The sequence below is a fragment of the Vombatus ursinus genome, unplaced genomic scaffold, assembly GCF_900497805.2.
Source record: "Vombatus ursinus unplaced genomic scaffold, bare-nosed wombat genome assembly UNPS02014781.1, whole genome shotgun sequence".
NCBI lineage: Eukaryota > Metazoa > Chordata > Mammalia > Diprotodontia > Vombatidae > Vombatus > Vombatus ursinus.
This window is the reverse complement of record NW_020954559.1, coordinates 37,554,939-37,579,951: the sequence shown is the minus strand read 5'-3', so window position 1 is coordinate 37,579,951 and position 25,013 is coordinate 37,554,939. Positions and strand designations below refer to the sequence as shown.

At 37.0% G+C, this 25,013-nt stretch overlaps 1 protein-coding gene across 1 annotated transcript in view; it reads left to right on the top strand.

Annotated features, from left to right (window-relative positions):
- LOC114046104 (gamma-tubulin complex component 3) overlaps window positions 1-25,013 on the top strand; it is a 144,861-nt gene that overhangs the window by 5,205 nt on the left and 114,643 nt on the right. Inside the window, exon 2 of the mRNA XM_027866357.1 lies at window positions 15,447-15,554. Within this exon, the coding sequence (XP_027722158.1) occupies window positions 15,447-15,554 (108 nt within the window). The remainder of the gene's footprint in view (window positions 1-15,446; window positions 15,555-25,013) is intronic.

The following is a 25,013-nucleotide window of genomic DNA, read 5'->3' as shown; positions in this document are numbered from 1 at the left end:
AACTTTATGTAGTTTTTCTGTTGTTTGCTCATTTCCCCAGCCTATTATTTGACTTTTAACTCCTTGTTAAAGTGGGGCTTTGCTTCCAGGGTGGAGAATGTACTGTCTCAAGCTGCAGAGGCTTTGTGCAGCTGTTTTCAGAGATTCTTCTAGGGGCCTATAATTTTTCAGTTCTTCCAAGGTGGTATGATCTAAGGAGAGGTGTTTACTATTCCCTTGGCCTGTGCCCTGGTTTGTGAGTAAACACAAGCACTCTTTTCTGCCCTGGAACTGTGAGGAAGGTTCCCCTCCCCCCCACTATGGCCTCAAGCTTTGCTATGGTAGTATTCCTCCTCACCTTGGGACTGCCACACAGGATTGTCACCCAGGACTGTGATTTGGATCTGAGTATGGGCAAAGCAATGGAGTTCTGCCTCAGTGCTAGCAAAGAGACCCCTGTAATATCCTTCTGACCCCTTTACAGTCTGTGGTCACAAGTAGCCACTGCTGCTGCTGATTTGACTCACTCCCAAGGCTTGTTCCTGGTTTGCTGTGGCCTGGGCTGTGCTGGCAAGGCCTGTGCAGGACTGTGCTCCACTCTCACCCTGGTGCAATAGACCTTTCCTGCTGACCTTCTAAACTGTCTTTGACGTCTGTGAGCTGAGAGGTCTGGAAACTGCCACTGCTGTCAGTGATTCAGTTGCCCTAAGGCCTACTCTAGGTTTGCTGGGACCTGGTCTGCTCTGGTGTGACCTGCACTGGATTGTACTCCATTCTTACCTTGGTGCAACATACCTTTTGCTGACTTTCCAAATTGTCTTGGGTTGGAAATTTATTTTACTGTGTATTTTTTTTTTTTTTTTGGATTCTGCTGTTCTAGAATTTGTGTAGAGTCCTTTTTTTATTTTGGGGAGAACTCAGGCAATTCTCTGCCTTTACTTAGCCATCTTCACTCCACCTCTCTCTAAAGTATATTTGTAAACTATTATAACTGACTTCAAAACAAAGTATTTTTTTTGTTTGTTTGTAGTACTTGTGCTTCATAATGTAAAGAGTGAGTTATGCCAATGTTTATCAGCTTTTAAACTTTGACATACCTATGAATTTGATGGGGTATGTATGAGATACATGGATAAAGTCAGCCTGTATATCCTCTTGCCATCTAGCAGTTATGTGAGTACTGAGTTGTGTGAGTCACACAGTGAGTTCTGTGAGAGTACACGGGAGTGTGTACATATACACACACACATATACACATACACATATATATTTATTGGTACCTCCCAGGACATTTTCTTTTGTGACTTTGTAGAAGTTCTGTTTCTTTACTTTCTCATCTGGAAAATGAGAGATGGATTAGTTTTTCTAGCTATTAAATTCATTGATCAATTTATCACGTTTACTGGGCATTTGTAGTGTGTAAGTTATGCTTTAGTGCTGTAGCAGTGTAAAAGTACACTTTTACAAAAAAGTGTAATATGCAGCTCCTGTCCTTAAGCAGTTTATAGTCTAAGCATATAAAGCATAAATATATGAATAACAATATTAGAAGAGTTCAGTTCAGCAATATAAAAAGGAACATTTGATTAATTTCCAAAGTAATGCATAGACTATTCTATAGGAGATGAGAAAACTGGGCTGAAATGGAAGGATGCCTTCATGGGAAAGGGTGGAGGGTGGGGAGTGAATTTGATTGTATCTTGAAAGATGGAATAAAATGAATGGATGAGATGGAAGGTAACAACTTACAGTTGGGAAAAGTAATATGAACGAAGTTTGGAGGTGGAAAAGCCCAGGATGTGCTGGAAGACAGTAGATTAACTTAGTTAGAATGGAGGGTTTGGGAAAATGAATTGGCATTAAGAATAGAAAGGTGGTTTTTGGGGACAGATTTTGGAGAATCTCAGAGTCTCCAGACTAAGGAGTTTTGACTTTATTCTTGTAGACATTGAAGAACTATATGTATATACATGTTTGTGTGTACACTTATGCAGTAAATCCTGTCCTATATATGAAACCCTTTGGGCATGAATTCTAGGTAGCCCAGTTTTTCAAACAGTGAATGTTAGCTTTTGAATGCCAGAAATCTTAAATCAGGTCTGCACAACATGCATGGGTAGTATGTTGTGCAGGCATGTTTTACATCCTCTACATTTTTTGTGGGACACCCAGAATCCTTTCACAGGCTGCAAGCAGTGTGTGGGCCACAAACATTCCACGGCCCAGATGTTGTGTAGGCTTGCCTTAAATATTTAACTTCTTAAATGAAAATTTTTCTATAATACTTTCCTGCCTTAAGCAAAGTATGCAATTTAACTTTTTCATGATGGCTTAGAGACATAATGAATATGAGTTATTATGATGTTGTACATCCAAATAGTAGACTGTTGAGTTGAATGGGTACTGATCCCATTATTGGCTTTGGAACTTAATTTCTTGAAAAATTTCTTATCAATTTGCCTTAAGGTCATTTACCTCTTCTTTTAAAGGAAGACTAAACAAGTATGTATAAATTCATAACCTCTTGGATAGTATAATATAGTTTTCCTTTCTGAAAAATTAATGAATCGAATGGTCTCAAAAACTTCCCTTTTCATCTAGAAAATAGTCATTGTTAACTCTAAATATTATTGTAATTTAATTTATCAACATTATTTCAGAATATTATTTTATGATTTGGCTTTTGTGACATTGCTTTCTCCACCTGTCTGCACCTTCTCAATCTCTTTTGCTAGATCATCATCCATCTCCTATCTAGGTATGGGTATCTTTCAGTGCTTTGGGGCTTTTTACTTCATTGGTAATTTCATCAGGCTATATAAGTTCAACTATTATCTCATCTGAAGATGATTCCTAAATCTATAATCTAGGCCAAATCTCTTTCCTGAGCTCCAGCATTGGCAGTGGCTTCTGGCACTGTCCTGTTGGCATCTCAAACTCATCATGTCCAAGTAGAACATCATTTTTTGCTCTTCTCATCTATCCTGCAATTAAATGCATTCTCCCAAACCTCCCTTTTTCTGGGTGGGGTACCACTGTTCTTCTCTTTGTACACATTCACTACCTTGGAATCATCCTCCATACTTCCATTGTCTTTGTTGCTGAATAACCAATCACTTGCCAAGTCTTGTTGATTGTATCTCTACAAGAACTTTGAGTCCCTCCTCTTCTTTCCGCTTACATGTCCATTATCCTAGTGGTCTCTATTCCATTTTCCACACAACTGCCAAATAACTATTCTTAACTTACAGATCAGACCATGCCACTTTCATGCTCAAAAATCTCCAATAGTACCTTGTAGCATCTAAGATAAAATACCAACACTGTGATCTGGCATTTAAAGCCCTCCACAAGTAGGCTGTCATCTACCTTTCCCACCATACTTCATATGAATTCCTGGGCATGCATTCTATGTTTCAGCCCAACTGGCCTATTAGGTATTCCCTGAACTTTACATTCTGAGACCTGTTTGGAATCTCATCTCCTCTGATAATTCTTTCTTCAAAGCTCAGCCCATATGCCATTTATGGGAAGCCTTTCCTGGTTCCCCTCCCCCACTCACTTCTTGGTTCTCGTTGTCTTTCCTTATCTTGTATTTATTCATTTGTGTACTTGTTTTATATTCCCAGTGTTACATAAGCTCCTTAAGGTCAGAGGCTATTTTGATTTTTCCCTTTTATTCTCTGCTCCTGGGACCTGTCTTATTCACAATAGATGCTTAATAAATGTTTGTTGAATTGAATTAAAATAATGTGTGCTAGGATCTGTTTTTTTTTTTTTTTTGGCTAGGCAACGGGGTTAAGTGACTTGCCCAGGGTCACACAGCTAGTTAGTGTCAAGTGTCTCAGGCCGGATTTGAACTCAGGTCCTCCTGACTTCCGGGCCAGTGCTCTATTGATTGCGCCACCTAGCTTCGCCTAAGATGTGTCTTTCACTGCAGTTAGAAAATGATGACATTTCTGAAACATGGCACCATAATTTTTTCCAAGTCCTCCTTAATTATTTGACTTTGAATAGAGTTACTAGCACAAACAACATTAAAAATAGCAATTTTGTTATTAATACAGTAACAAATTTGACAGGACTGTACAGTGGATCATTTTTCTTATGAAATCTCTTCTGCTATATTTATGTTCTTGATAATGCCCTTGTTCATTGATTGAATCAATGAAGTAATGTTGGCAGACAGGAAGATGGTAAAAGTATGCTTTGATTTCTAAGTAAAGCTCTTTAGTTGTTTAGCAAATAGATGGGCTGTTTTACTCTCAATAGCATCTGTGTGCCAGTATGAAGTACTCATTGGCTATAAAGTAGCTCTTTAGCACAGGAGGTGCAGTTCAGCCAATTTACATTTTAGTATCCCTAAAGAACCTAAATATACCATGTTGACAGCATATCTCTTAGCTCATTTTATTCTTACATTGACATTGTGAAACTGGGCAAGGGAAGTTGTGATATCCCCATTTGACAGTTAAGGAAACTGAGACACAAAAGAGTTATAACTTGCTTATAGTCACAGCTGTGCAGTGGTAGAGAACACAGGCTTAGAACCTAGCTTAGGCTTTTCTAACTCCTTTTCCTTCTTGTTTCACCAGAGCACACTGCCTGCCTTTCTGGAAGGTGTAGAATCACAACTACTTTTTCTGGTTATTTTGAGGAAGGCATTCAGAAGAGACAGGACTCTGGAGTTCAGTGATAGGAAAAGAGAACATGAAGTGTTTACTGGGTGTAATTCATTCAAAGAGTAAATGATATACATAATTTTTAAAATTTTATACCTCCAATACCTAGTGTAGTGCTTTGTACATAGTAGTTTCTTAATACATACTTCTTGAAAGGATGAATGAGTGATCAGTATATTGGATACTCTGTTAGGTACTATTTAGAATATGGCTTGAGAAGATATGTAGGTTGAAATGTTGTGAGTGGAGGAATTGGGCATTGAGACTAAAGCATTCAGTATTTTTAGCACTTGTTGAATAAGGGAGTACATAGGGATTTATTTAATATCAACCTTTTTAATCTATCATTTGATATTGTTCGGTGTAAGATATCAGTCATTGAAAATTAAAAGATTTTGTGGTTTAAAATTAAAATTTAATGTTATGACTATAACATTACAAGTTGGAGGAGTGAGGGAAGAGGGAGAGTCCTTTCTGTGGGACAGACTTACAATAAGATCATATTGGTACTTGAGTATCAAAGTGTAAGATGTATTGTTTTGCTGATTTCTCTTAAGGTTTCAGTCTAATAATAATAAAATGTGAATCCTTCCTCAGAATAATGATGATATATGGTTTTTTAAAGTTTGTAAAACACTTTACATGTTATTTCATTTGAGCCTTATGAAAACTCTGTAGTTATTATCCCCATTTTATAGATGAGCGTACTGAAGGAGACAGTTTAAGGGACTTGCCCATGGTCAGAGAGCAAATAAGTGTTTGAGGTTGGATTTGAATCAAGGTTTTCCTGACTCCAAGTTGAGCTTTTACCCACAATACCCCAGAGGGCAGGGATTTGCTAGGAAGATACCTGGCTGAACTGGACTGACAAACTGGATTGAATTGAGGAGCTGAGTTATACAGTTTTCTAAACTAATCTTGATTTTTTTTTTCTCAGACATCTTAAGAACCATGTCAGACTGTAATGGCCTTCCCCCCCACCAATTTTTTTTTCTATTTTATGGTCTAGTTTCATTTCCCCACTCCTGCATACCCTTAGACATTCAGTTTTGTGCTGTTACCTGGCATCCCAGAATCACCCATTCTACCCAGGTCTTCCCTTTCGTCTCTTCCAAAATTTGTCATCCTTTTCTTCTCTTTTGGTTTTTCTGTCCACCCTACTCTCTGCATGTAGGTAAGCAATCCAGTAGGATCTTGTGATTATTTGACTAAAGCAGTACATGATCTTTAAACCATTGTGAAAGAATGCGAATCTCTAATTCAAAATGTTTGTGGGAAATATTAATCCATTTCCTTTTCTACATGATGTTCAGTTAGTGAATAGGATATGTTCCAAGTAACATGTTTTGTTGTCAGAAATTTAATTACAGAGGTAGAAATAAAGTGGAAGAGGCCTAAAGATGTGTTTAAGAACATTTGAAAAATAATTACATCACAAAAATAGCATAAATATTAAACACTAGCATCAAATGAGAAGAAAGGTGGCATAGTATATAGAATGCTAACCTTGGAATTGGAGTACCTGGGTTCAAGCCTCGCTTCTATGACATATAGTCATTGTATGACCAGGGACAAATTGCTTGACCTTTCACTGCCTGAGGTAAATCTCTTAAAACAGTAACTTACAGTTGAATTGTTCATCTGTAGATGAAATGTAGAGAGAGTTTCCACACTGAGAATTTCCTTTATTGACTCAATCACATGTCTAATGCAACCCCTTCTCCCCCAGTCCAAAACATAAAATATGCCAGAAATGTGAAATACGCATTTCATACAAAATGTGAGTTTTAATGTTTAGCATTGTTTGAAAACAATTATTCATAAAAGATAAGACAATTCAGCTGTATGTAGACTGTTGCTCTTCTTGTCAGGGATGCTAGCCAATGGGCCAGAAGTTACATTGAGAAGCAGATGGTGCCAATTGTGACTCTTTTCCTTTCTCTTTTTACTCTAGTAAACCCAACTCCTTGGGTGGGGTTTGAAGGAAATGGGTTACAACCCTGTGCCTGTTGGAGGAGGGAGAGGGATTAGAAGACAGAAGAAGAAGGAAATACTCTTCTGTTTCCTCAATGCTATCAACCATCAGAGATGCTTTTGATTTGTGTTATTCCTCATGGCCATGGTGATGTTTAGTTGATGTCACTTAATTTTCATTATGCCAAAAATGTTAAGCAGTGCAGTTGTTTCTTTAATGTCACCAAACTTTTTGTATAGTCCAGTAGTTATTTTTTCTTAAGTAAACCAATTGAAATGGTAAGTTTTCTAACTTTATGCTTTAGAAATTAGTGAATATGGCCATCATGTAAAAGTTGTGGTGATTCTGGGGAACAGTTTAGACAAAATTATGGTCTTCTGAGAGGCTGCAGGACTGAATGGGAAGGGTGCTAAGCCCTAATTTGAAAAGAGAGAATCCAAGTGAGTCAGGAACAAGAAGATCTAGAAGCAAAGAAGTCAAAGATAGTGGGGGTCAGAGAGCTGGTTGGGAAGCATAAGCAAGGGTCATCTGGATGGTGGGAAACATGGAGCAAAAATGAAAAGCTAAGTATAGGAGAATCACTGATAGTAGATCTCAAGATTGCTCTGCTATTGTTAATGGTCTCATCAGTATCTGCTGTTTTATGTTCAAATACATCCCCTCCTACTAGTGTCTCTGGGTGTACATACAGGTTGTAGGTTGCTATCATTATTACATTTAGGACACTTTTAAAATTGCTTTCTTGAAGCTACTATATATTTAAATTTTTAAGTATTGGATTACTCATCTTTTAATATTACTTTTGTAGGTGCCTTAAGAAGCTTTTTATTTCACTGTCTAATGTGATATGTAGATAATGCATTTTTTTTTTAGATAATACATTGTCTAATGTGATATGTAGATAATGCATTTTTTTTTAGATAATACATTTATTAAGAGCTTACTATATGTAAGCATTGTATGTCAGGCACTGTGCAAAGTGTTGAGGATACAAATATAAGAGAAAAAAAAAACACAGTCCCTAACATCAAGGAACTTACACTCTAATGAGAGAAGATAATACATGAAAAGGGAGCAGTGGTGGTTGTGGTAAAGGTGTTTAGGGGCAAGGCTACTTACTGGTAAGGAAGAAGAGAATCTTAGATAGTGAAGAGCAGATGTAGAAGTGAAGTAAACATGATCTGTGTGCCTCATGAAATGGTAGTCAGCCCGAGGACTTACCCATCAGTCAGAGGGCCACAGGATAGAGGCATTTATCTTTTGGATGAGAAGGCTGCTGAAAGAGAGAAGTCTGGAGAGTGGAGCCAGGAGCTGATGAGTCACATGAAGGTTTCTTATACTAGTTCCTCATAATTTTTTCTCATCAATTAGAGTTCAGTTGAAAATGTGAAATATTTGAGTCATGACTCATGTGAGTGTAATTACACACATCTGCCAATTGTCTTTTATTGAAGTTAATATTTTTAGACAGATTTTGCTTTTTATCTTCATTATAAAATATGCATTACATAGCTGATTTTTTATATGTCAATATATCTATGGGTCTTTTTCATTTTCTTCAAAAATTTTTACCTAGCCATATTCTTTTTTCTGCTTTGTAGGCGAAAAGGATGTGTGTACCTCCAGCCAAGTTAACCCAGCATTTAATGGAAATATATTTCCATGAAAATGTATTGGGATAGCAAGAAAATGTTTTCTTTTTCCTATCAGGCCCACTGTTTGGACTTTTTTAGATCCAATCTTCACTAATTTGACAGATCTGTACTTGAATAAGTGTAATACAGTATATTAGTGCACCTTAAGTTTCATTTAGTTATTTTTATACACACCTCTTGTCATCTTTACTTTTCTTCGCCCTTATTATCTTTTAGGAATGAAGTAATTCAATTTTTTAGTTCCTCCATGAGGTCTTTATTAATTCTTTTTCTACCCTGCCCTGTTAATAGCATACTTCCAAATTACTTTGTATTTTCCTTGTATATACTTTGATTTTATATGTACTTATTATTTTCTTTGGTAGAAAGTAAGTTGCATGTGGGCAGAGACTAGTTATTTTTTTCCCCCAGGGTATTGCACAGCACCTGGCACATAGTAGTTGCTTAATAAATACTTGCTGATTGATTTAAAAAAATTATACATATTGTTTTGATATCTCAACTTTCTTAATAACCATTGTGTTTTTCCCCAAAGAAACCATAGAATTCTAGATAAGTGAGTAGGATAACATGAAGGAACAGACTTGTTTTGCCATTTAAATAAATAAGGCAAAGAAAAAACAACAACAACAAAAAACTGTTGTCTGACTGAGACCAAGAGAATTATGCAAAAATGGCTAACAATTCTAGAGGTAATATAGACTGGAAAATTTAAATGGGATCTTATGTACTAAGTCACAAGGCAAGTTCATGCAGAAGAATGGACATTTTGAAATTTTTTATTGCTATCTTTTGTTTTTATATCAGCTGCATTTTTCAGTGTATTCTTTCCCATCTCTCTCCTAGAGAGCCACCCCTTATAACAAAGAATTTTTAAAAAAGGAACAAAAGAGAATTCAGCAAAACTAACAGATTGAAAATATCACTTGCAGCATTCCATGCAGTCTCTTCTCCTCATACTGCCTCCCTACCTCCTTCCCTTCTGCGGAGAAGTACAAAGAAGTTATCTTTTCCTGTCTTCTTTGGGACCAAGCTTATTCATTATGATTTCACATTATTGTTTCAATTATTTTGTTGTTGTTCTTTCCCTTTACATTGCTATAGTCATTGCATATAATGATTTTTTGGTTTTGTTTCACTTTGCCTTCTTGTTCATGTGTCTTCTCATACTTTGCTGTATCCTTTATATTCTTCTTTTCTTACAGCACAGTAATATTCCTTTGCATTTACAACTTGTTTAGCCATTCTTCATTTGATATGGACATCTTTATTCTCAGTTTTTTGGTCTTACAGAAAGGGGAGCTATAAATATTTTGGTATATATGAGGACTTCTTTATTTAAAAATTTTTTTTTCAATTAACAAAAATCTATTTTATTTCCCACCTACCCCTCCCCATTGGGAAGAAAAACTCAAACTTTGTAACAAATCTGTATAGTTAAGCAAAGTAAATTCCTACACTGGCCATGTGAAAAAAAAATCTGTCTTATCCTCTATGTTCTCTTATCTCATTTTCAACTGCTAGCCTCCCTGGCTTTCCTTAAGATGCACCTCAAATCCCAACTTCTTGTAGGAGGCCTTTCCCAGTGTCCTCTCCTCTATCCCCGCTCTCTTTCGAGATTACTTTTCATTTATGCTACACACACACACACACACACACACACACACACACACACACACGTGCACACACACACGTATTTGTACCTGGTTACATGGATGTTGTCTCTCTCTCGTTAGAATTTGAGGTCCTTAAAGATAGTAGTGCTTTTGTCTTTCTTAGTATCATCAGAGTTTAGCACTGTGCCTGACATATAGTAAGTGCTTAATAAATACTTGTTGATTGACTCATTCTAATTGACAGGAGGTTTTTCCTTATATCACGCTTTAGTTTTTCTCTTTGCTATTTCTGCCTGGACTGTTGTAGTAACCTTCTCATCAGTCTTTCCTTGGTCTCTTTCCTATTCTAGTTCCTTTTATGTTAACTTTTAGATTTGATTTCCAAAAGCACTTGCTTTCATAATACCCACTTAAAAATCTTCAGTGGCTCTGTATTGGTTAAACCAGATCCTTTGGTTTTAAAAGCTTTATACAATCTTACCCCATTTACCTATTTTCTTAATTTTCATTGTCTTGCCCCAGAAATTCTTCATCTGGGACAGTTTCTTTGTTGCCGTCATAAATATAATGTTACTTTCTGCCTCTGTCTTTCCTCGTGCTGTTTGATTGATTGACTGAAATAAGGAGGGGATATAAGAGAGATTATGACAGAGAGATTGAGAGAGAAAAACAGAGAGAGAGAGAGTATGTGTGTGTGTGTGTGTGTGTGTGTGTGTGTGTGTGTCTCTGTGTGTGTAGTAAGAACACCACCAGCATAGTTTTCCAAATAATTCAGAGGAACAAAGACTAGTCATAGTTTGCATCTGAATCAGAGATAGCACATCCTAGTGTTCAATTCATATAATATTCAGCTTTCCAGACATTTCAAGTTGGATGAATTAAGTCCTTATTAAACATTTATGATCTATGGACCAAGTACTGTGCTAAGTGCTTTGGATATATGTGGAAAAAGTGAGACTGCCTTTGCTCTCAAGGAACTCTTACTCTTAATTGGGGTATTCAGCATAAACAAAAGGTCAGTTGCAGAGTTGTTGGAAACACTGTTCCTAAGGGTTCAGTTTCAGGGTTGGTGGCAAAGCCCAGGGTTCCTTAGGTTGTATCAGCAGATCAGGTGACAGTATCCAGGCATCTGAATGGTGTATTGGCAGAGATAATGACTTCCATCTCAGTGGAGTTGAGATCATGGTGATCTCCTATCCCAAATCCAAGGACTAGAGTTTATTGTCTCCAATTTCATTCAGTCAGTGTTAGCCTGTATTGGGGTAGGTGTGGCCCAGGATGAGAATTAGGAATCATTACTTTCCACATGCTTTTCTGCCCACTTACTTCTGCTATTCCACATAACTTTGATTTTTTTTGCATGGTACCAATTTGCTCATCTATAGGACTGGTTTCTACCTTTTTGTCAAATTTCCCTGGTGACCTATTGACTCTCAAATTGCCCAGACTCATCTTGACATAGCCTTTCTACTGCCACTGACCTATATTCTTTTTTTAATTGTTTAATCTGCTTTATTAACTACATGTGTAGTCATACAAATCACTTCCATAATAGTCATGTTGTGAAGTACTAATTCCTATACTAATACTAATACTAAAAACTAATTCCTATAATTCCTTCCATCCTATCCTGCTCTCCCATTTATTCTATTCTCTCCTTTGACCCTGTCCCTCCTCAAAAGTGTTTGCTTGTGATTACCCCCTCCCCTAATCTGCCCTCCCTTTTATCATTCCCCACTCTCTTATTCCCTTTCCCCCTTATTTTTCTGTAGGGTAAGATAGATTTCCATACCTAATTGAGCGTGTGTGTTATTCTTTCTTAAGCCAAATCCGATGAGAGTAAGATTCATTCATTCCCTCTTACCTCCCCCCTCTTCCCCTCTATTGTAAAAGCTTTTTCTTGCCTCTTTTATGTGAGATAATTTACCCTATTCTATTTCTTCCTTTCTCTTTCTCCCAGTACAATCCTCTGTCACCCCTTAATTTTATTTTTTTACATATCATCCCTTAATATTCAACTCATCGTGTGCCCTCTGTCCATATATGTTCCCTCCAGCTACCTTAATACTGAGAAGAGTCTTGTGAGTTACAAATACCATCTTTCCATGTAGGAATGTAAACAGTTCAACTTTAATAAGTCCCTTATGATTTCTCTTTCCTGTTTACCTTTTTATGCTTCTCTTGAATCTTGTATTTGAAAATCAGATTTTCTATTCAGCTCTGGTCTTTTCATCAAGAATGTTTGAAAGTCCTGTATTTCACTGAATTTCCATTTTTTTCCCCTGAGGGATTATACTCAGTTTTGCTGGGTAGGTGATTCTTGGTTGTAGTCCTAGCTCCTTTGACCTCCAGAATATTATATTCCAAACCCTCTCCTCCCTTAATGTAGAAGCTGCTGCTAAATCTTGTGTTATCCTGATTGTGTTTCCACAGTACTTGAATTGTTTTTTTCTGGCTGTTTGCAATGTTTTCTCCTTGATCTGGGAACTCTGGAATTTGACTGTAATATTCCTAGGAGTTTTCCTTTTGGGATCTCTTTCAGGAGGTGATTAGTGGATTCTTTCAATTTCTGTTTTATCCTGTGGTTCTAGAATATCAGGGCAGTTTTCCTTGATAATTTCTTGAAAGATGTTGTCTAGGTTAATTTTTTGATCATGGCTTTCAGATAGTCCAATAATTTTTAAATTATCTCTCCTGGATCTATTTTCCAGGTCAGTTATTTTTCCATTGAGATATTTCACATTGTCTTTTATTTTTTCATTCTTTTGATTTTGTGTGATAATTTCTTGATTTCTCATAAAGTCACTAGCTTCCATTTGCTCCATTCTAATTTTTAAGGAAATATTTTCTTCAGTGAGCTTTTGGACTTTCTTTTCCATTTGGCCAATTCTGCTTTTGAAGGCCTTCTTCTCATTGTCTTTTTGGACCTCTTTTGCCATTTGGGTTAGTCTATTTTTTTAAGGTGTTATTTTCTTCAGTATTTTTTTGGGTCTCCTTTAGCAAGCTGTTGACTTGCTTTTCATGATTTTCTTGCATCACTTTCATTTCTCTTCCCAGTTTTTCCTGTACTCATCTTACTTGCTTCTCAAAATCCTTTTAGAGTTTTTCCATGGCCTGGGACTGATTCATATTTTTCTTGGAGGCTTTGGATGTAGGAACTTTGACTTTGTTGTCTTCTTCTGGTTGTATGTTTTGATCTTCTTTGTCACTAAAGAAGGATTCTATGGTCTGACTTTTTTTGCACTGTTTGCTCATGTTCTGAGCAAATTACTTGAGTTTTGAACTCTTTGTTAAGGTAGGGATCTGCTTCCAGTATGGAGAATGTACTGTCCCAGCTCTGGGAATTTTGTGCAGCTGTTTTCAGAGATATTTCTAGGGACCTATAAATTTTCAGTTCTTCCAAGGTGGTATGATCAAGGGTGAGGTGTTTAGTCCTTTCCTGGCCCATCCTCTGATCTATGAGTGACCCCAAGCACTCTTTTCTGACTTAGATCTGTGAGGAGGATTCCTTTTCCATCACTGCCACAAGCTCCACCATGCCATTGCTCCTCCTTACCCCAGGGCCGCCAGGTCCAAGCAAGGTCAAAGCAAGAGAATCCTGCCTCAGCATCAGCAAAGAGATCCCTTCAGTCCCCCTCTGATCAGCCACTCGATTCTCCTACCATCTGTGTGCTGAGAGCTCTGGAAGCAGCCACTGCCCTTGGACTGCGCCAGGACTGGGGCTGTGCTGGTACTGGGGCTGGAACTGAGCTTCTCTACTGAGGTCCAACAGATCTTTCCTACTGACTGTCTAAGTTGTCTTTGGTGTTTGTGGGTTGAGAAGTCTGGGAACTGCCCCTTTCCGATCAACCATCCAGGTTGTCTTGGGCTGGAAATTTGTTTCACTCTGTCTTTTTGTGGGTTCTGCTGCTCTAGAATTTGTTTAGAGCCATTTTTTACAGGTATTTGGAGAGGCTTAGGGGAGAGCTCAAGCAAGTCATTGTTTTTACTCTGCCCTCTTGGCTCCTCTGTGTAGTGTATTATTAACCTTTGAGCTCCTCATCATTATTTGCCCCCACATGCCATGAATTCACTTCCTTGGGTCCATGCCCTCCCACTCTTGTGGGTGTCATTTGCCTCTGGGAGCTCTGATTTCCCCCTTACCTACTATTATTTCTTATGTTTTGTCTTTCAATTTTTATGGCTTGTGTTTTTCTAGAGACCTATATGTAATCCTTATCTTCTCTCTGTGCATCCTGTCTTCAAAGATCAATATGTTTTGATTATATGGAGATCAAGTCTTCTTTTAATATTATTGTTTTTTGCTTTTTATCTTCTTGATCTTTGCTTCTGTGTATTTGCATTGCCAGTCAGTTATTTTCTCTTTTGTTTCTTAGGTGATTCCAGTTTTTCCATTCAGGCCATAAGTTCTGTTTTCACAGTTCTTATTTTTCTTTTAAATCATTTACATTCAGGAATATCCTTTTCTAACATCTCTTTGGCATCCACAGGGTCCTTCTTATCAGGTGTTAATTAGTTTTCATTTGTTCTGCAATATTTGTTCGCAGATGTCTGGACTTGCTCAACTAATCTGGAGGCCATATTCCCTTCTGTTGTTAATATGTTTTCTATTTGTTTATCTGCTTATATTCAAGGTTTTTAATTGGATTTCCTTCCTTTTGTGATCTTTGATAATTTTAGTCTTTTTTTTTTCTTTCATATTCCCTTATTGCTCACTTTCTGACTCTCATGGTGGTTTCCTAAGGTGCTAGACCTCAAACCCATCTCAGATTGCTCCTAGGTCTTAATTTCTTTCCTGAGTGACTTATAGTGGGCTAAAACTGGCCCCACTCATATGCCAGCCTCTTTCCCAGTTTTGGTCCCCTAGAAGCCTTGTATTTGGACTCCCTGGCTCAAGTCTGTCCCTACCCTAATCCATTTTCTATACTGCTACCACACTGATTTTCTTATAAAGTAGTATGTTGGATCATGTAACACAAGTGCTCCAATGACTCCTTTTTACTTTAGGATCAGATATAAACTGTTGTCATTTAAAGCTCTTCTTAGTCTGGTCCCTTCCTGCCTTTCTAGTCTTATTTCATATTACTCCATTTCATACATCCTATGGTTTAGCCAATTTAAGGCTTTTTCAAGGATAATTTTGGCTACATGCGATTTTTGCTTCATATCTCATGCTGCCTTTTGAGTTTAGACTCTTGATTTAAATATGATTTCATTGTATCTAAATGTAAGGCCAAACCAATGTACTTATAATGGGACTCAAAAATAAGATTGGCTAATGCTTATTCAGTAAATACTAGTAATTCAATAAATATTTCTGTTCTGTGAAATAGTAGACCTAGTTACCTAAAGCATTTAGGCCACTGATTTCATGGTTCTTCCTTAGAAATATTAGGTCAAAACTAACTTGACAGGGAAATATTGTATCTATTCAGGAAACTTTTAATTTTCTTCAAATAGATTAATTGTGTGTGTGTGTGTGTGTGTGTATGTGTATATATATATATATATGTATATGTATATGTATTTTCTCTTTCAGCTGATGCAGCCCAACAATTTCAATATGCAGTTCGAGTTATTGGTAGCAACTTTGCCCCAACGGTCGAAAGAGATGAATTTCTAGTGGCTGAAAAAATCAAGAAAGAACGTATGTATTGTTATTAATTTTTGCTATTTATTAGATTACCAGATTCTTCTAAAGGAGTAAGTTTACTTTTTTCATGTGTTAGTAATCAATTTCTAAGTGAATTATAATTATAAATCTTGTTAGGGTAGCCAGGTGGAACAGTTGGATAGAGTACCAGCCCTAGAGTCAAGAGGACCCAAGCTCAAATCTGTCTGGCCTCAGACTTAACCGTGTGACCCTGGGCAAGTAACTTAACCCTGATTACCCACCCCCCCAAAAAAAAATCTTGTTAAAAATAGAAGCAATCAGGAGCCAAGATGGTGGAGTAAAAGCAGTGACTTGCTGAAGCTCTCCCCAAAACCCATCCAAATACCTATAAAAAATGGCTTTAAACAAATTCTTAAGCAGCAGAACCCACAAAAAGACAGAGCAAAACAAATTTCCAGCCCAAGACAGCCTGAATGGTTGATCGGAAAGGTATATCGCGCCAGGTGGGGAGAGGAGCGCAGTTTGGCATGGGCGCGCAGGCCTGGAGCAGGCCTCAGAGGACTGAATCTTGGGCAGCTGTGGCAGTTTCCAGACTTCTCAACCCAAGAATGCCAAAGACAACCTAGAAGGTCAGTGGGAAAAGTGTATGACTGCGTCGAGAAAAGGAGCTAGGTCTCAGCAGCAAGTCCGGAGCGTGCTCTCTGGGCAGCGGTTGCCTCCTGAGCTCCCGGCCCACAGACAGAGGTGGAGTCGAGTGGTTGATCAGAGGGGGATTGCAGGGATCTCTCTGCTGGTGCAGCATTCTCTCGCTTTGCCCATGCTTGGATCTGGGTCACAGTTCTGGGTAGTGGTCCTAGGGCGAGGAGAAGCGCTGGTTTGGTGGAGCTTGTAGTGGCTGTGAGAGGAAACCCTCCTCATAGTTCCAAGACAGAAAAGAGTGCTCATAGACCAGAGCACAGGCCAGGAAAGGAGTAAACACCTTGCCCTTGCTCATACCACCTTGGAAGAATTGAAAATTTACAGGTCCCTAGAAGTATTTCTGAACACAGCTGCACAAAACCCCTGAAGCTTGGGACAGTACATTCTCCACACTGGAAACAGGCTCCTACCTTAACAAAGAGTTTATAACTCAAGTAATTGGCCGAGATCATGAGCAAGCAGCGCAAAAAGACTCAGACTATATTATCTTACTTTGATGACAAAGAAGATCAAAACATACAACCAGAAGAAGACAACAAAGCCAAAGCTTCTACATCGAGAGCCTCCAAGAAAAATATGAGTTGGTCCCAGGCCATAGAAGAGCTGAAAAAGGATTTTGAGAAACAAGTAAGAGAAGTAGAAGAAAAACTGAGAGTGATGCTAAAGGAGACCCAAAAAAATACTGAAGAAAATAACACCTTAAAAAATAGCCTACCCCAAATGGTAAAAGAGGTCCAAAGAGCCAATGAGGAGAAGAATGCCCTTAAAAGCAAACTCAGCCAAATGGAAAAGGAAGTCCAAAAGTTTACTGAAGAAAATACTTCCTTAAAAATTAGAATGGAGAAATTGGAAGAGAGGGACAATTTGAGAACTCAAGGCACTGTAACACTAATCAAAAGGAATGAAAAAATAGAAGAGAATGTGAAATATCTCATTGGAAAAACAACTGACCTGGAAAATAGATCCAGGAGAGAGAACTTAAAAATTATTGGACCATCTGAAAGCCATGATCAAAAAAAGAGCGTTGACATCATCTTTCAAGAAATTATCAAGGAAAACTGCCCTGATATTTTAGAACCAGAGGGCAAAATAGAAATTGAAAGAATCCACCGATCACCTCCTGAAAGAGATCTCCAAAGGAAAACTCCTAGGAATGTTGTAGGCAAATTCCAGATTTCCCAGGTCAAGGAGAAGATATTACAAGCAGCCAGAAGGAAACAATTCAAGTATTGTGGAAACACAATCAGGATAACACAAGATTTAGCAGCTTCTACATTAAGGGTCTGGACGGCATGGAGTATGATATTCCGGAGGGCAAAGGAGATAGTTTTACAACCTAGAATTACCTACCCAGCAAAACTGAGTGTAATCCTTCAGGGTAAAAAATGATCATGCAGTGAAATAGAGGACTTTCAAGCATTCCTGTGGAAAAGACCAGAGTTAAATAGAAAATTTGACCTTCAAATGCAAGACTCAAGTGAAACATGGAAGAGGTAAACAGGAAAGAGAAATCATAAGAGACTTATTAAGGTTGAACTGTTTACATTCCTGCAGGGAGAGATGATATTTCTAACTCATGAGTCCTTTGTCAGTATTAGGGTAGTGGGAGGGAAAAAATTATATGTTTATACAGATAGAGGACACAGGGTGAGTTGAAGATGAAGGGGTGATATCTGGAAAATAAAATTAAGGGATGGGAGATTATACTGGGAGAAGGAAAAAGGGAGAAGTGGAATGAGGTAAAATATCTCACATGAAACAGACAAGAAAAGGCTTTTACATTGGAGGGGAAATGGGGGAAGGTGAGAGGGAATGAGTGAATCTTATTCTCACAGGATTTGGCTTAAGGAGGGAATAACATACACAATGGGGTATGGAAATCTATCTTACTCTATAGGAAAATAGAGGGGGAAGGGGACAAGAGAGCAGGGGGTTGATAGAGGGGAGGGCAGGTTGAGGGAGGGGATAATCAAAAGCATACACTTCTGAGGAGGGACAGGGTCAAAAAAGAAAATAGAATAAATGGGGGGTAGGATAGGATGAAGGGAAATATACTTAGTTTTTCACAACAGGACTACTGTGGAGGTGTTTTGCATGACTGCACATCTATGACCTGGGTCGAGATGCCTGCCTTTTCAATGAGGGTGGGTGGGGAGGGAGGAAGGGAGAAAATTTGTAACCCAAAGTTTTAAAAACACTTGTTAAAAATAAAAATAAATAAATGAATGAATAAATTAAAAAAAATAGAAGCAATCCAGGCAGTTATTTGTAATTACAATAATATGAGATACTTCTTTTCAGTTATTACTATATTCAGTAATTTAAGTTTATTTTTTAAATATCTTAAGACCTGTATGCAGTGTACTACCACCATGATGTTCCAGGTGATATAAAATACCAAATGACCTGTTCTAGAGGTACATCATTCTTGTATAGTAGTAAACCTAACATTAATGCCAGTGAAAACACTTATACAATTGTGAGGATTGAAGTTAAATCTACCATCTACTACTATAAATTATATTTTTAATGAATTCTGGTTGAAGAGTTAACCAACTAAGGGAAAAATTAAATCTTAAAGGAATCTAGGTATTTATATAGTAAAATGATTGCTAAAAGGCAAGAAGGAAACAAGCACGTATTAAGTGCCTACTATGTGCTAGGCACTGTGATAAGCACTTTATAAATCTTATATCAGTTGATCCTCACATCAGCTCTAAAAGGTAGGTGCTGTTAGGCATATAGGCATACAGAGGTTAAGTGACTTGCTCAGAGTAACACAGTAACTGCTTGAGCTTGGATTTGAACTTAGGTCTTCCTGACTCGAGGCCCAACACTCTGTCTACTGTGCCACCTAGCTGCCTTTCGTTTAGTTATAAAAATGGAAAATGCAGTGAAAAACTTGGAAAAATTTGATTCTTAATGTATTTTTTTTATGATTTATATTGTGTTATCCATGGAAATTATGTGTGTGATAATGTTTTATAGTGTCAGTTTACTGTGACATAAGAGCTACAGAAAATAAGTACATTGATACAATGTATTCATGTTCATGAGTAGGTGTATTATTAGTGGAATACTTGTCAAAGAAAAGGTAATTTCTATATCTTTACCCATTAACCAAATATATGCTTTCCATAAGTGTTTAGATATTTGGTTCTAATTTACCTAGGCTTTAGGAGAACCTGGCTACCAGGAATATTATCCTTTCATGGTCCTCTCCTCTCTCCACCCCACTCTCCCTCCCCAGTGACCAAACTAGCTGAATTAAGGACATGTCACAATATCTAACACTATTGTTTCTGATATTCACAGCCTTGATTTAAGTGAATGAAATGAGTTTTCTCTATGAGGAGCTCTTCATTCTCCGTATTAATTGTAAATTTTCGTACTATTTATTGTAAATTGTAAATAAATTGTAAATTGATTTAAGTGAATGAAATGAGTTTTCTCTATGAGGAGCTCTTCATTCTCTGTATTAATTGTAAATTTTCATACTATTTATATGAATTGTCACTATGGTCCTTCAGAGCAGCATGGCAGGATTGCGAGAAAATTTGATGAGAAAGAGTGTGACTCTTGGTGACAGAGCTCTTTGATACCTAGATATTGTGCTAGTGAATTGGATTAGAGCCACTGGCCACTTGATCAGTAGCAAATATCTCCACAGATAAATGATTCCTCAATCCAGGTATATAGTGCAATAGACAGGCAATGGGGACATGTGAAAGCTTGAAAGTTGACTATAGTTGTTATGAATTTAGAAAACAAGAGCTACTGATTCATCTGTTACTGAGTCATATTTTTGATGATATTTAGAGTACAAATATTATGGGAAGGACCAAGGTAAAGAAATAAATATTAAGCCCTTGTTCTGTTGTGTATCTAGTAAGGATGGATTATTACTTCTAGATCTGATGATAATAAGCATTAAAAAGGCATTGTAATCTCCTCTCTTGTCTTCAGGTAGCAATTCAGAAAAATGACATATTGAGCACTTCAATAATATGCAAGATGATTGTGAGCAACTAGTGTCCTTTACAAATTTATATTCCAGGGATTTATGGCTCACATAGTACAATAGATGTTGAAGCACAGCTGAAATAAACATTTGACTGAGATCAAGATTAACTTTATGGAAAGAGAAGTTAGCTAGCTGCCACATTTCCTGTACATTCATATTTATTTACTCTTGTAATTTTTATTTTGTCTCATGAATAAAATTTACCAACTGAAATATGTATTTTTTGCTTTCCTTTACCTAACTGTGAATTAGAAATCATTTATCTCTAGTGATGAAGAGCTCAAAATTTGAGGTGATAAACTCTTCTATTCTTGGAAAGTTTTGAGTCATTAAGTTTTTTATGTTTATTTGTAATCTGCTTTCCTGTAACTAGTGTTGCTGAAAGTAACACAAAGTAAGTCTTCTCCACATGACAACCTGTCAAATGTTAGTATTTGCCATGCATAGGTAATGGAGAATACTAGGAGCTGCAGTCATAAAGAATGGGCTTTGTGAGGCACATGTGATCTTGGGCAGGTCACTTAACCTCTCTGTGTATAAAGCAACTCCCTAGGATTCTTCTACTAATTAATAGGTGCTGGTAATCTTTGTTGCTGGAGGGAATTCACACACAAAATCGTAAGTGACATGTTATCTTTGCACATTTGATAGTTATTGTTATTTGGCATTAATATAAACGCCAAGGGAGAAGCTTTATGGCATAGTATACATAGAACGAGTCTGAGGGTTGGTTGGGAAGATGTGGTTTCAAGTCTTACCTCCCTCTTTTACATACTGACTCTGTGACTCTGGGAAAGGTGCTTCAATTAACCTCTTAGGTACACACAGGCAACTCTGTAGGACTTTAAAGTTTTGTAACATTTTTTGATTTGAATCAATGGGATTTCCTCAGTAGAAGTTCTCTACATGAATAAAATTACAGCTATGAAATATTTTTAAAAAAAAAAAAGTAAATTGTTTAAAAGAATCACATGTACCAGAAAGTATTAAGTTTTTATTTTCTCCTAAATTAGGAAGTGTAGTGTATTGCATCTTAAGACTGTTTAACAAGTTCTAGACTAATCTGAGTAATAAGTTACTATCGTCTTAAATATCAACGTGGTTTAATATTTTTCCTATTTAGCAGTAAATTACCGCTATATTCTAGACATACAAAAAACACATTACCTATTTTGTGCATTATTTTCAGTATGTTGCCATAGTCATATGTTTTAAAGATAAAGATAGTAAAGATAGCTAAAGTAATATTAAAAACTAATTTGATTAAAAATAAATTTTCTAGTTTAAAAGTTTTAAATCATTTTTGTTACTTTTTTGAGTAAAATGTGTTAATATAGTTTTAACTTCATCACCATGAAATAGGGCATATAGCTTTTAATTTGTGGATTTGCAAGACTAAAATAACAAGAGGTTTATGTATATGCTGATTTAGAGTTTTTAAAGTATCTTCCTTTTCCTGACCTTGTGAAATAAGTAGTTGAAGCATGGTCTTTTTACAGAAGAGGAAACTGAAGTTCAGAGAGGTTAATTTAATTGTCCTTGGTTATTATTATAAGACATCAAGCCCTGTATTCTTTCTGCTAAACCATTAAGCTGATAATTTTTAGTTGAATTCTTCAATACTTTGTATCAGGGCCTTCTTTTCTGACCACTCCTCAATCTTCTTTGCTAGATCCTCACCCAGTTTGCTCTTGCTAACAGAGATGAGGTGTTCCCCAAGGCTCTGATGTGGGCCTTTTTCTCTATATATGCTATTCGCTTGGTGACCTCATCAGCTTCTGTGGATTCAGTTTCCATCTTTATGCAGATGATTCTCAGATCTAAATGTCCATCTGTAACCTAACTCTTGATCTCTAGTCTTGCATCTCCAACTGCTTCTTGGACATCTTAAACTGGAAGTCCCATTGATTATCTTAAATACAACATGTCTAAAACTGAACTCATTATCATTTCCCCCAAACCCTCCCCTCTTCTTAACTTTCCTGTTATTGTCAAGGGCATTACCACCATCCCAGTCACCCAGGCTTTTAATTTAGTTGCTTCCTAAATTCTTTACTCTCTCACTCCTCTCCCCCACATACCTAAGTAACGTTGCCAAGTTCTGTGGATTCTACTTTTGCAACATTTCTTGTATATACCCCTTTGTTCTGCCACCGTACCCTGCTACTGTTACTGTTCTTTGTACTGTTATTGCTGCCAAATCTCGTTTTGTTTAAAAATGTTTATTTATCTTTTGTTTTTATATTGCCTAATTTCCCCTGTATATCTCTCTCTCCCTGAGAGCCATCCCATGTAAGAAAGACTTTAAAAAAACTAAAATAAAAGATGAAGAGAGAGAAAATGAGCATAACTGGTTAATACATTAAAAAAAAATCTTAACAATATATGCACTGTTCTACTTTATAATTCCTTCCAGCTCTGTAGAGATATGTGTGGGGGGATGTCTTCTCATGTGTAGTCTATAGGACTATGCTTGCTTTTTGTAATTTTGCAGCATTCATTTTCAATTGTTTTGTTGTTCTTTCTATTTTCATTGTGGTAGTTACTGTGTATTTTGTGATCTTGGCTGTGCTAACTTCATTTTGAATTAATACATTTAAATCTTGCCATGCTTCTCTCTATTCATCATATTTGTTGTTTCTTATAGCATTGAAATATTCTATTAAATATACTACATACCAGGAAGTATTCTATCATATATATCATTATTATATACCATGACTTGTTTAACAATTTGTTAATAGATAAGCATCTTTCTACTTTGTTTCTAGTTCTTTGTTACCACAGAAAGTTCTGCAGTAAATATTTTGGGGTGTGTATGTGTGTATACATATACTTATGTATGTATAATTATATATTCATATAATTTATATATTAGAAATATGTAATAAGTAAATGTATTATATAATATTATTTTGTAATTATATATAGATATGTGTGTATATATTATATATAGAGAATATGTGTGTGTGTGTGTGTGTGTGTGTGTGTGTGTGTGTGTGTGTGTGTGTATTTATATAGCAAAAGAGAGAGAGAAAAAACAAAGATGTAAAAAATAACCAGATTATTTGAAGTATATATAGAGGAGACAGTTATTCTGGAGGCAACACAGTTGTGATGTGAAGGAGGGGACAGATACTAGAATTGTTAAAAGAATATTGGACCACCAGAATAGTGATAGTGGCAGCAGCAGCTGTGACTCAGAGGTGCTGTAGGGAGTCCACCACCATTCTGGAGTATGTCTCCTGTTAGGTCTCCAGCCTCTGATGTGAGTTGGAAGAGGAGCGGAGGATGCCTTACCATAGTGCTACCATCTCCTGTCCGTTCTCGTTGATCTCCATCTCCTGATCTCCAGTCTCCATCATTCAGCTGAAACAGATGTCTGCAAAGTTACCAATAATCTGTTAACGGCCAAATCCAATTACTTTTTCTCAGTCTTCTTCTGAGCCTTTGACACCGTCTGTCACATCCTTCGTGCTCTCTTCTCTCTAGGTTTTACGAGTACTACTCTCCCTTAATTCTGCACCTATCTATCTGACCACTCTTTCTTGGTCTCCTTTACTGCAACTTCATCCAGGTCATGCCCAGTAACCATGTGTGTCCCACCGGACTCTGTCCTGGCCCTCTTCTCTTTTCCCTTAATACTATTTAACTTGGTGATCAATCAGTTCCCATGATGCTCCATTAGCATTTCTATGCTAATGATTCTCAGATGTACTTATCCAATCCTAACCTCTCTGCTGACTCGCAGTCTCATATCTCCAGTTGCCTGTTCAACACCTTAAACTGAACACCATCATCCTCCAAGTCTCCCAAGCTTTAAACTTTGGTGTCATCCTAAATTCTTTTCTCTCCCTCTATGTCTCTGTTTCTCTGTCTGTTTCTCTTCCCCTACCCTCCCTTATCTAATTTGTTGGTGTGGCCTATTGATTTTCATTTTCTGGCTGCTTGTAATATTTTCTCCTTGTCCTGGGAGCTCTGGAATTTGGCTATATTCCTGGGAGTTGCCATTTTGCCATCTCTTTCAGGAGGTAATTTGTTGGAATCCTTCAATGTCAATTTTCCTCTGGTTCTAGGCTATCAGGGCAGTTTTCCTTGATAATTTTTTTTTTAAGGCAATTGGAGTTAAGTGACTTGCCCAGGTTCACACAACTAGTAAGTGTCCAGTGTTTGTTCTGAGGCCGCGTTTGAACTCAGATCCAGCTGCCCCCTTGATAATTTCTTGAAAGATGATGTGTAGGCCTTTTTTTTTTTATATCATGACATTCAGGTAGTCTAATAATTCTCAAATTATCTCTCCTTGATCTGTTTTCCAAGTCATTTGTTTTTCCAATGAGATATTTCACATTTTCTTCTATTTTTTCATTCTTTTGATTTTGTTTTATTTTGTTTCTTGATGTCTAAAGGAGTCATTAGCTTCTACTTATTCAATTCTAATTTTTAAAGGAATTATTTTCTGCAGTAAGCTTTTCTACCTCCTTTTCCATTTGGCCAGTTCTCCTTTTTAAGAAGTTCTTCTCTTCATTGGATTTTTGTGCCTCTTTTACCATTGGCTGATTCTGTTTTTTTAAGGTTTTATTCTCTTCAATATTTTTTTGTGCCCCCTTTACCAAGCTGTTGCTTCTTTTTTTTTCATGATTTTCTTATATCACTCCCATTTCTCTTCCCAATTTTCCCACTACTGCTCTTATTTGAGTTTAAAAATTATTCTTGAGCTCTTCCAGGAATTCTTTTTGGGCTGAGATCAAGTTACATTTTTCTTTGAGGCT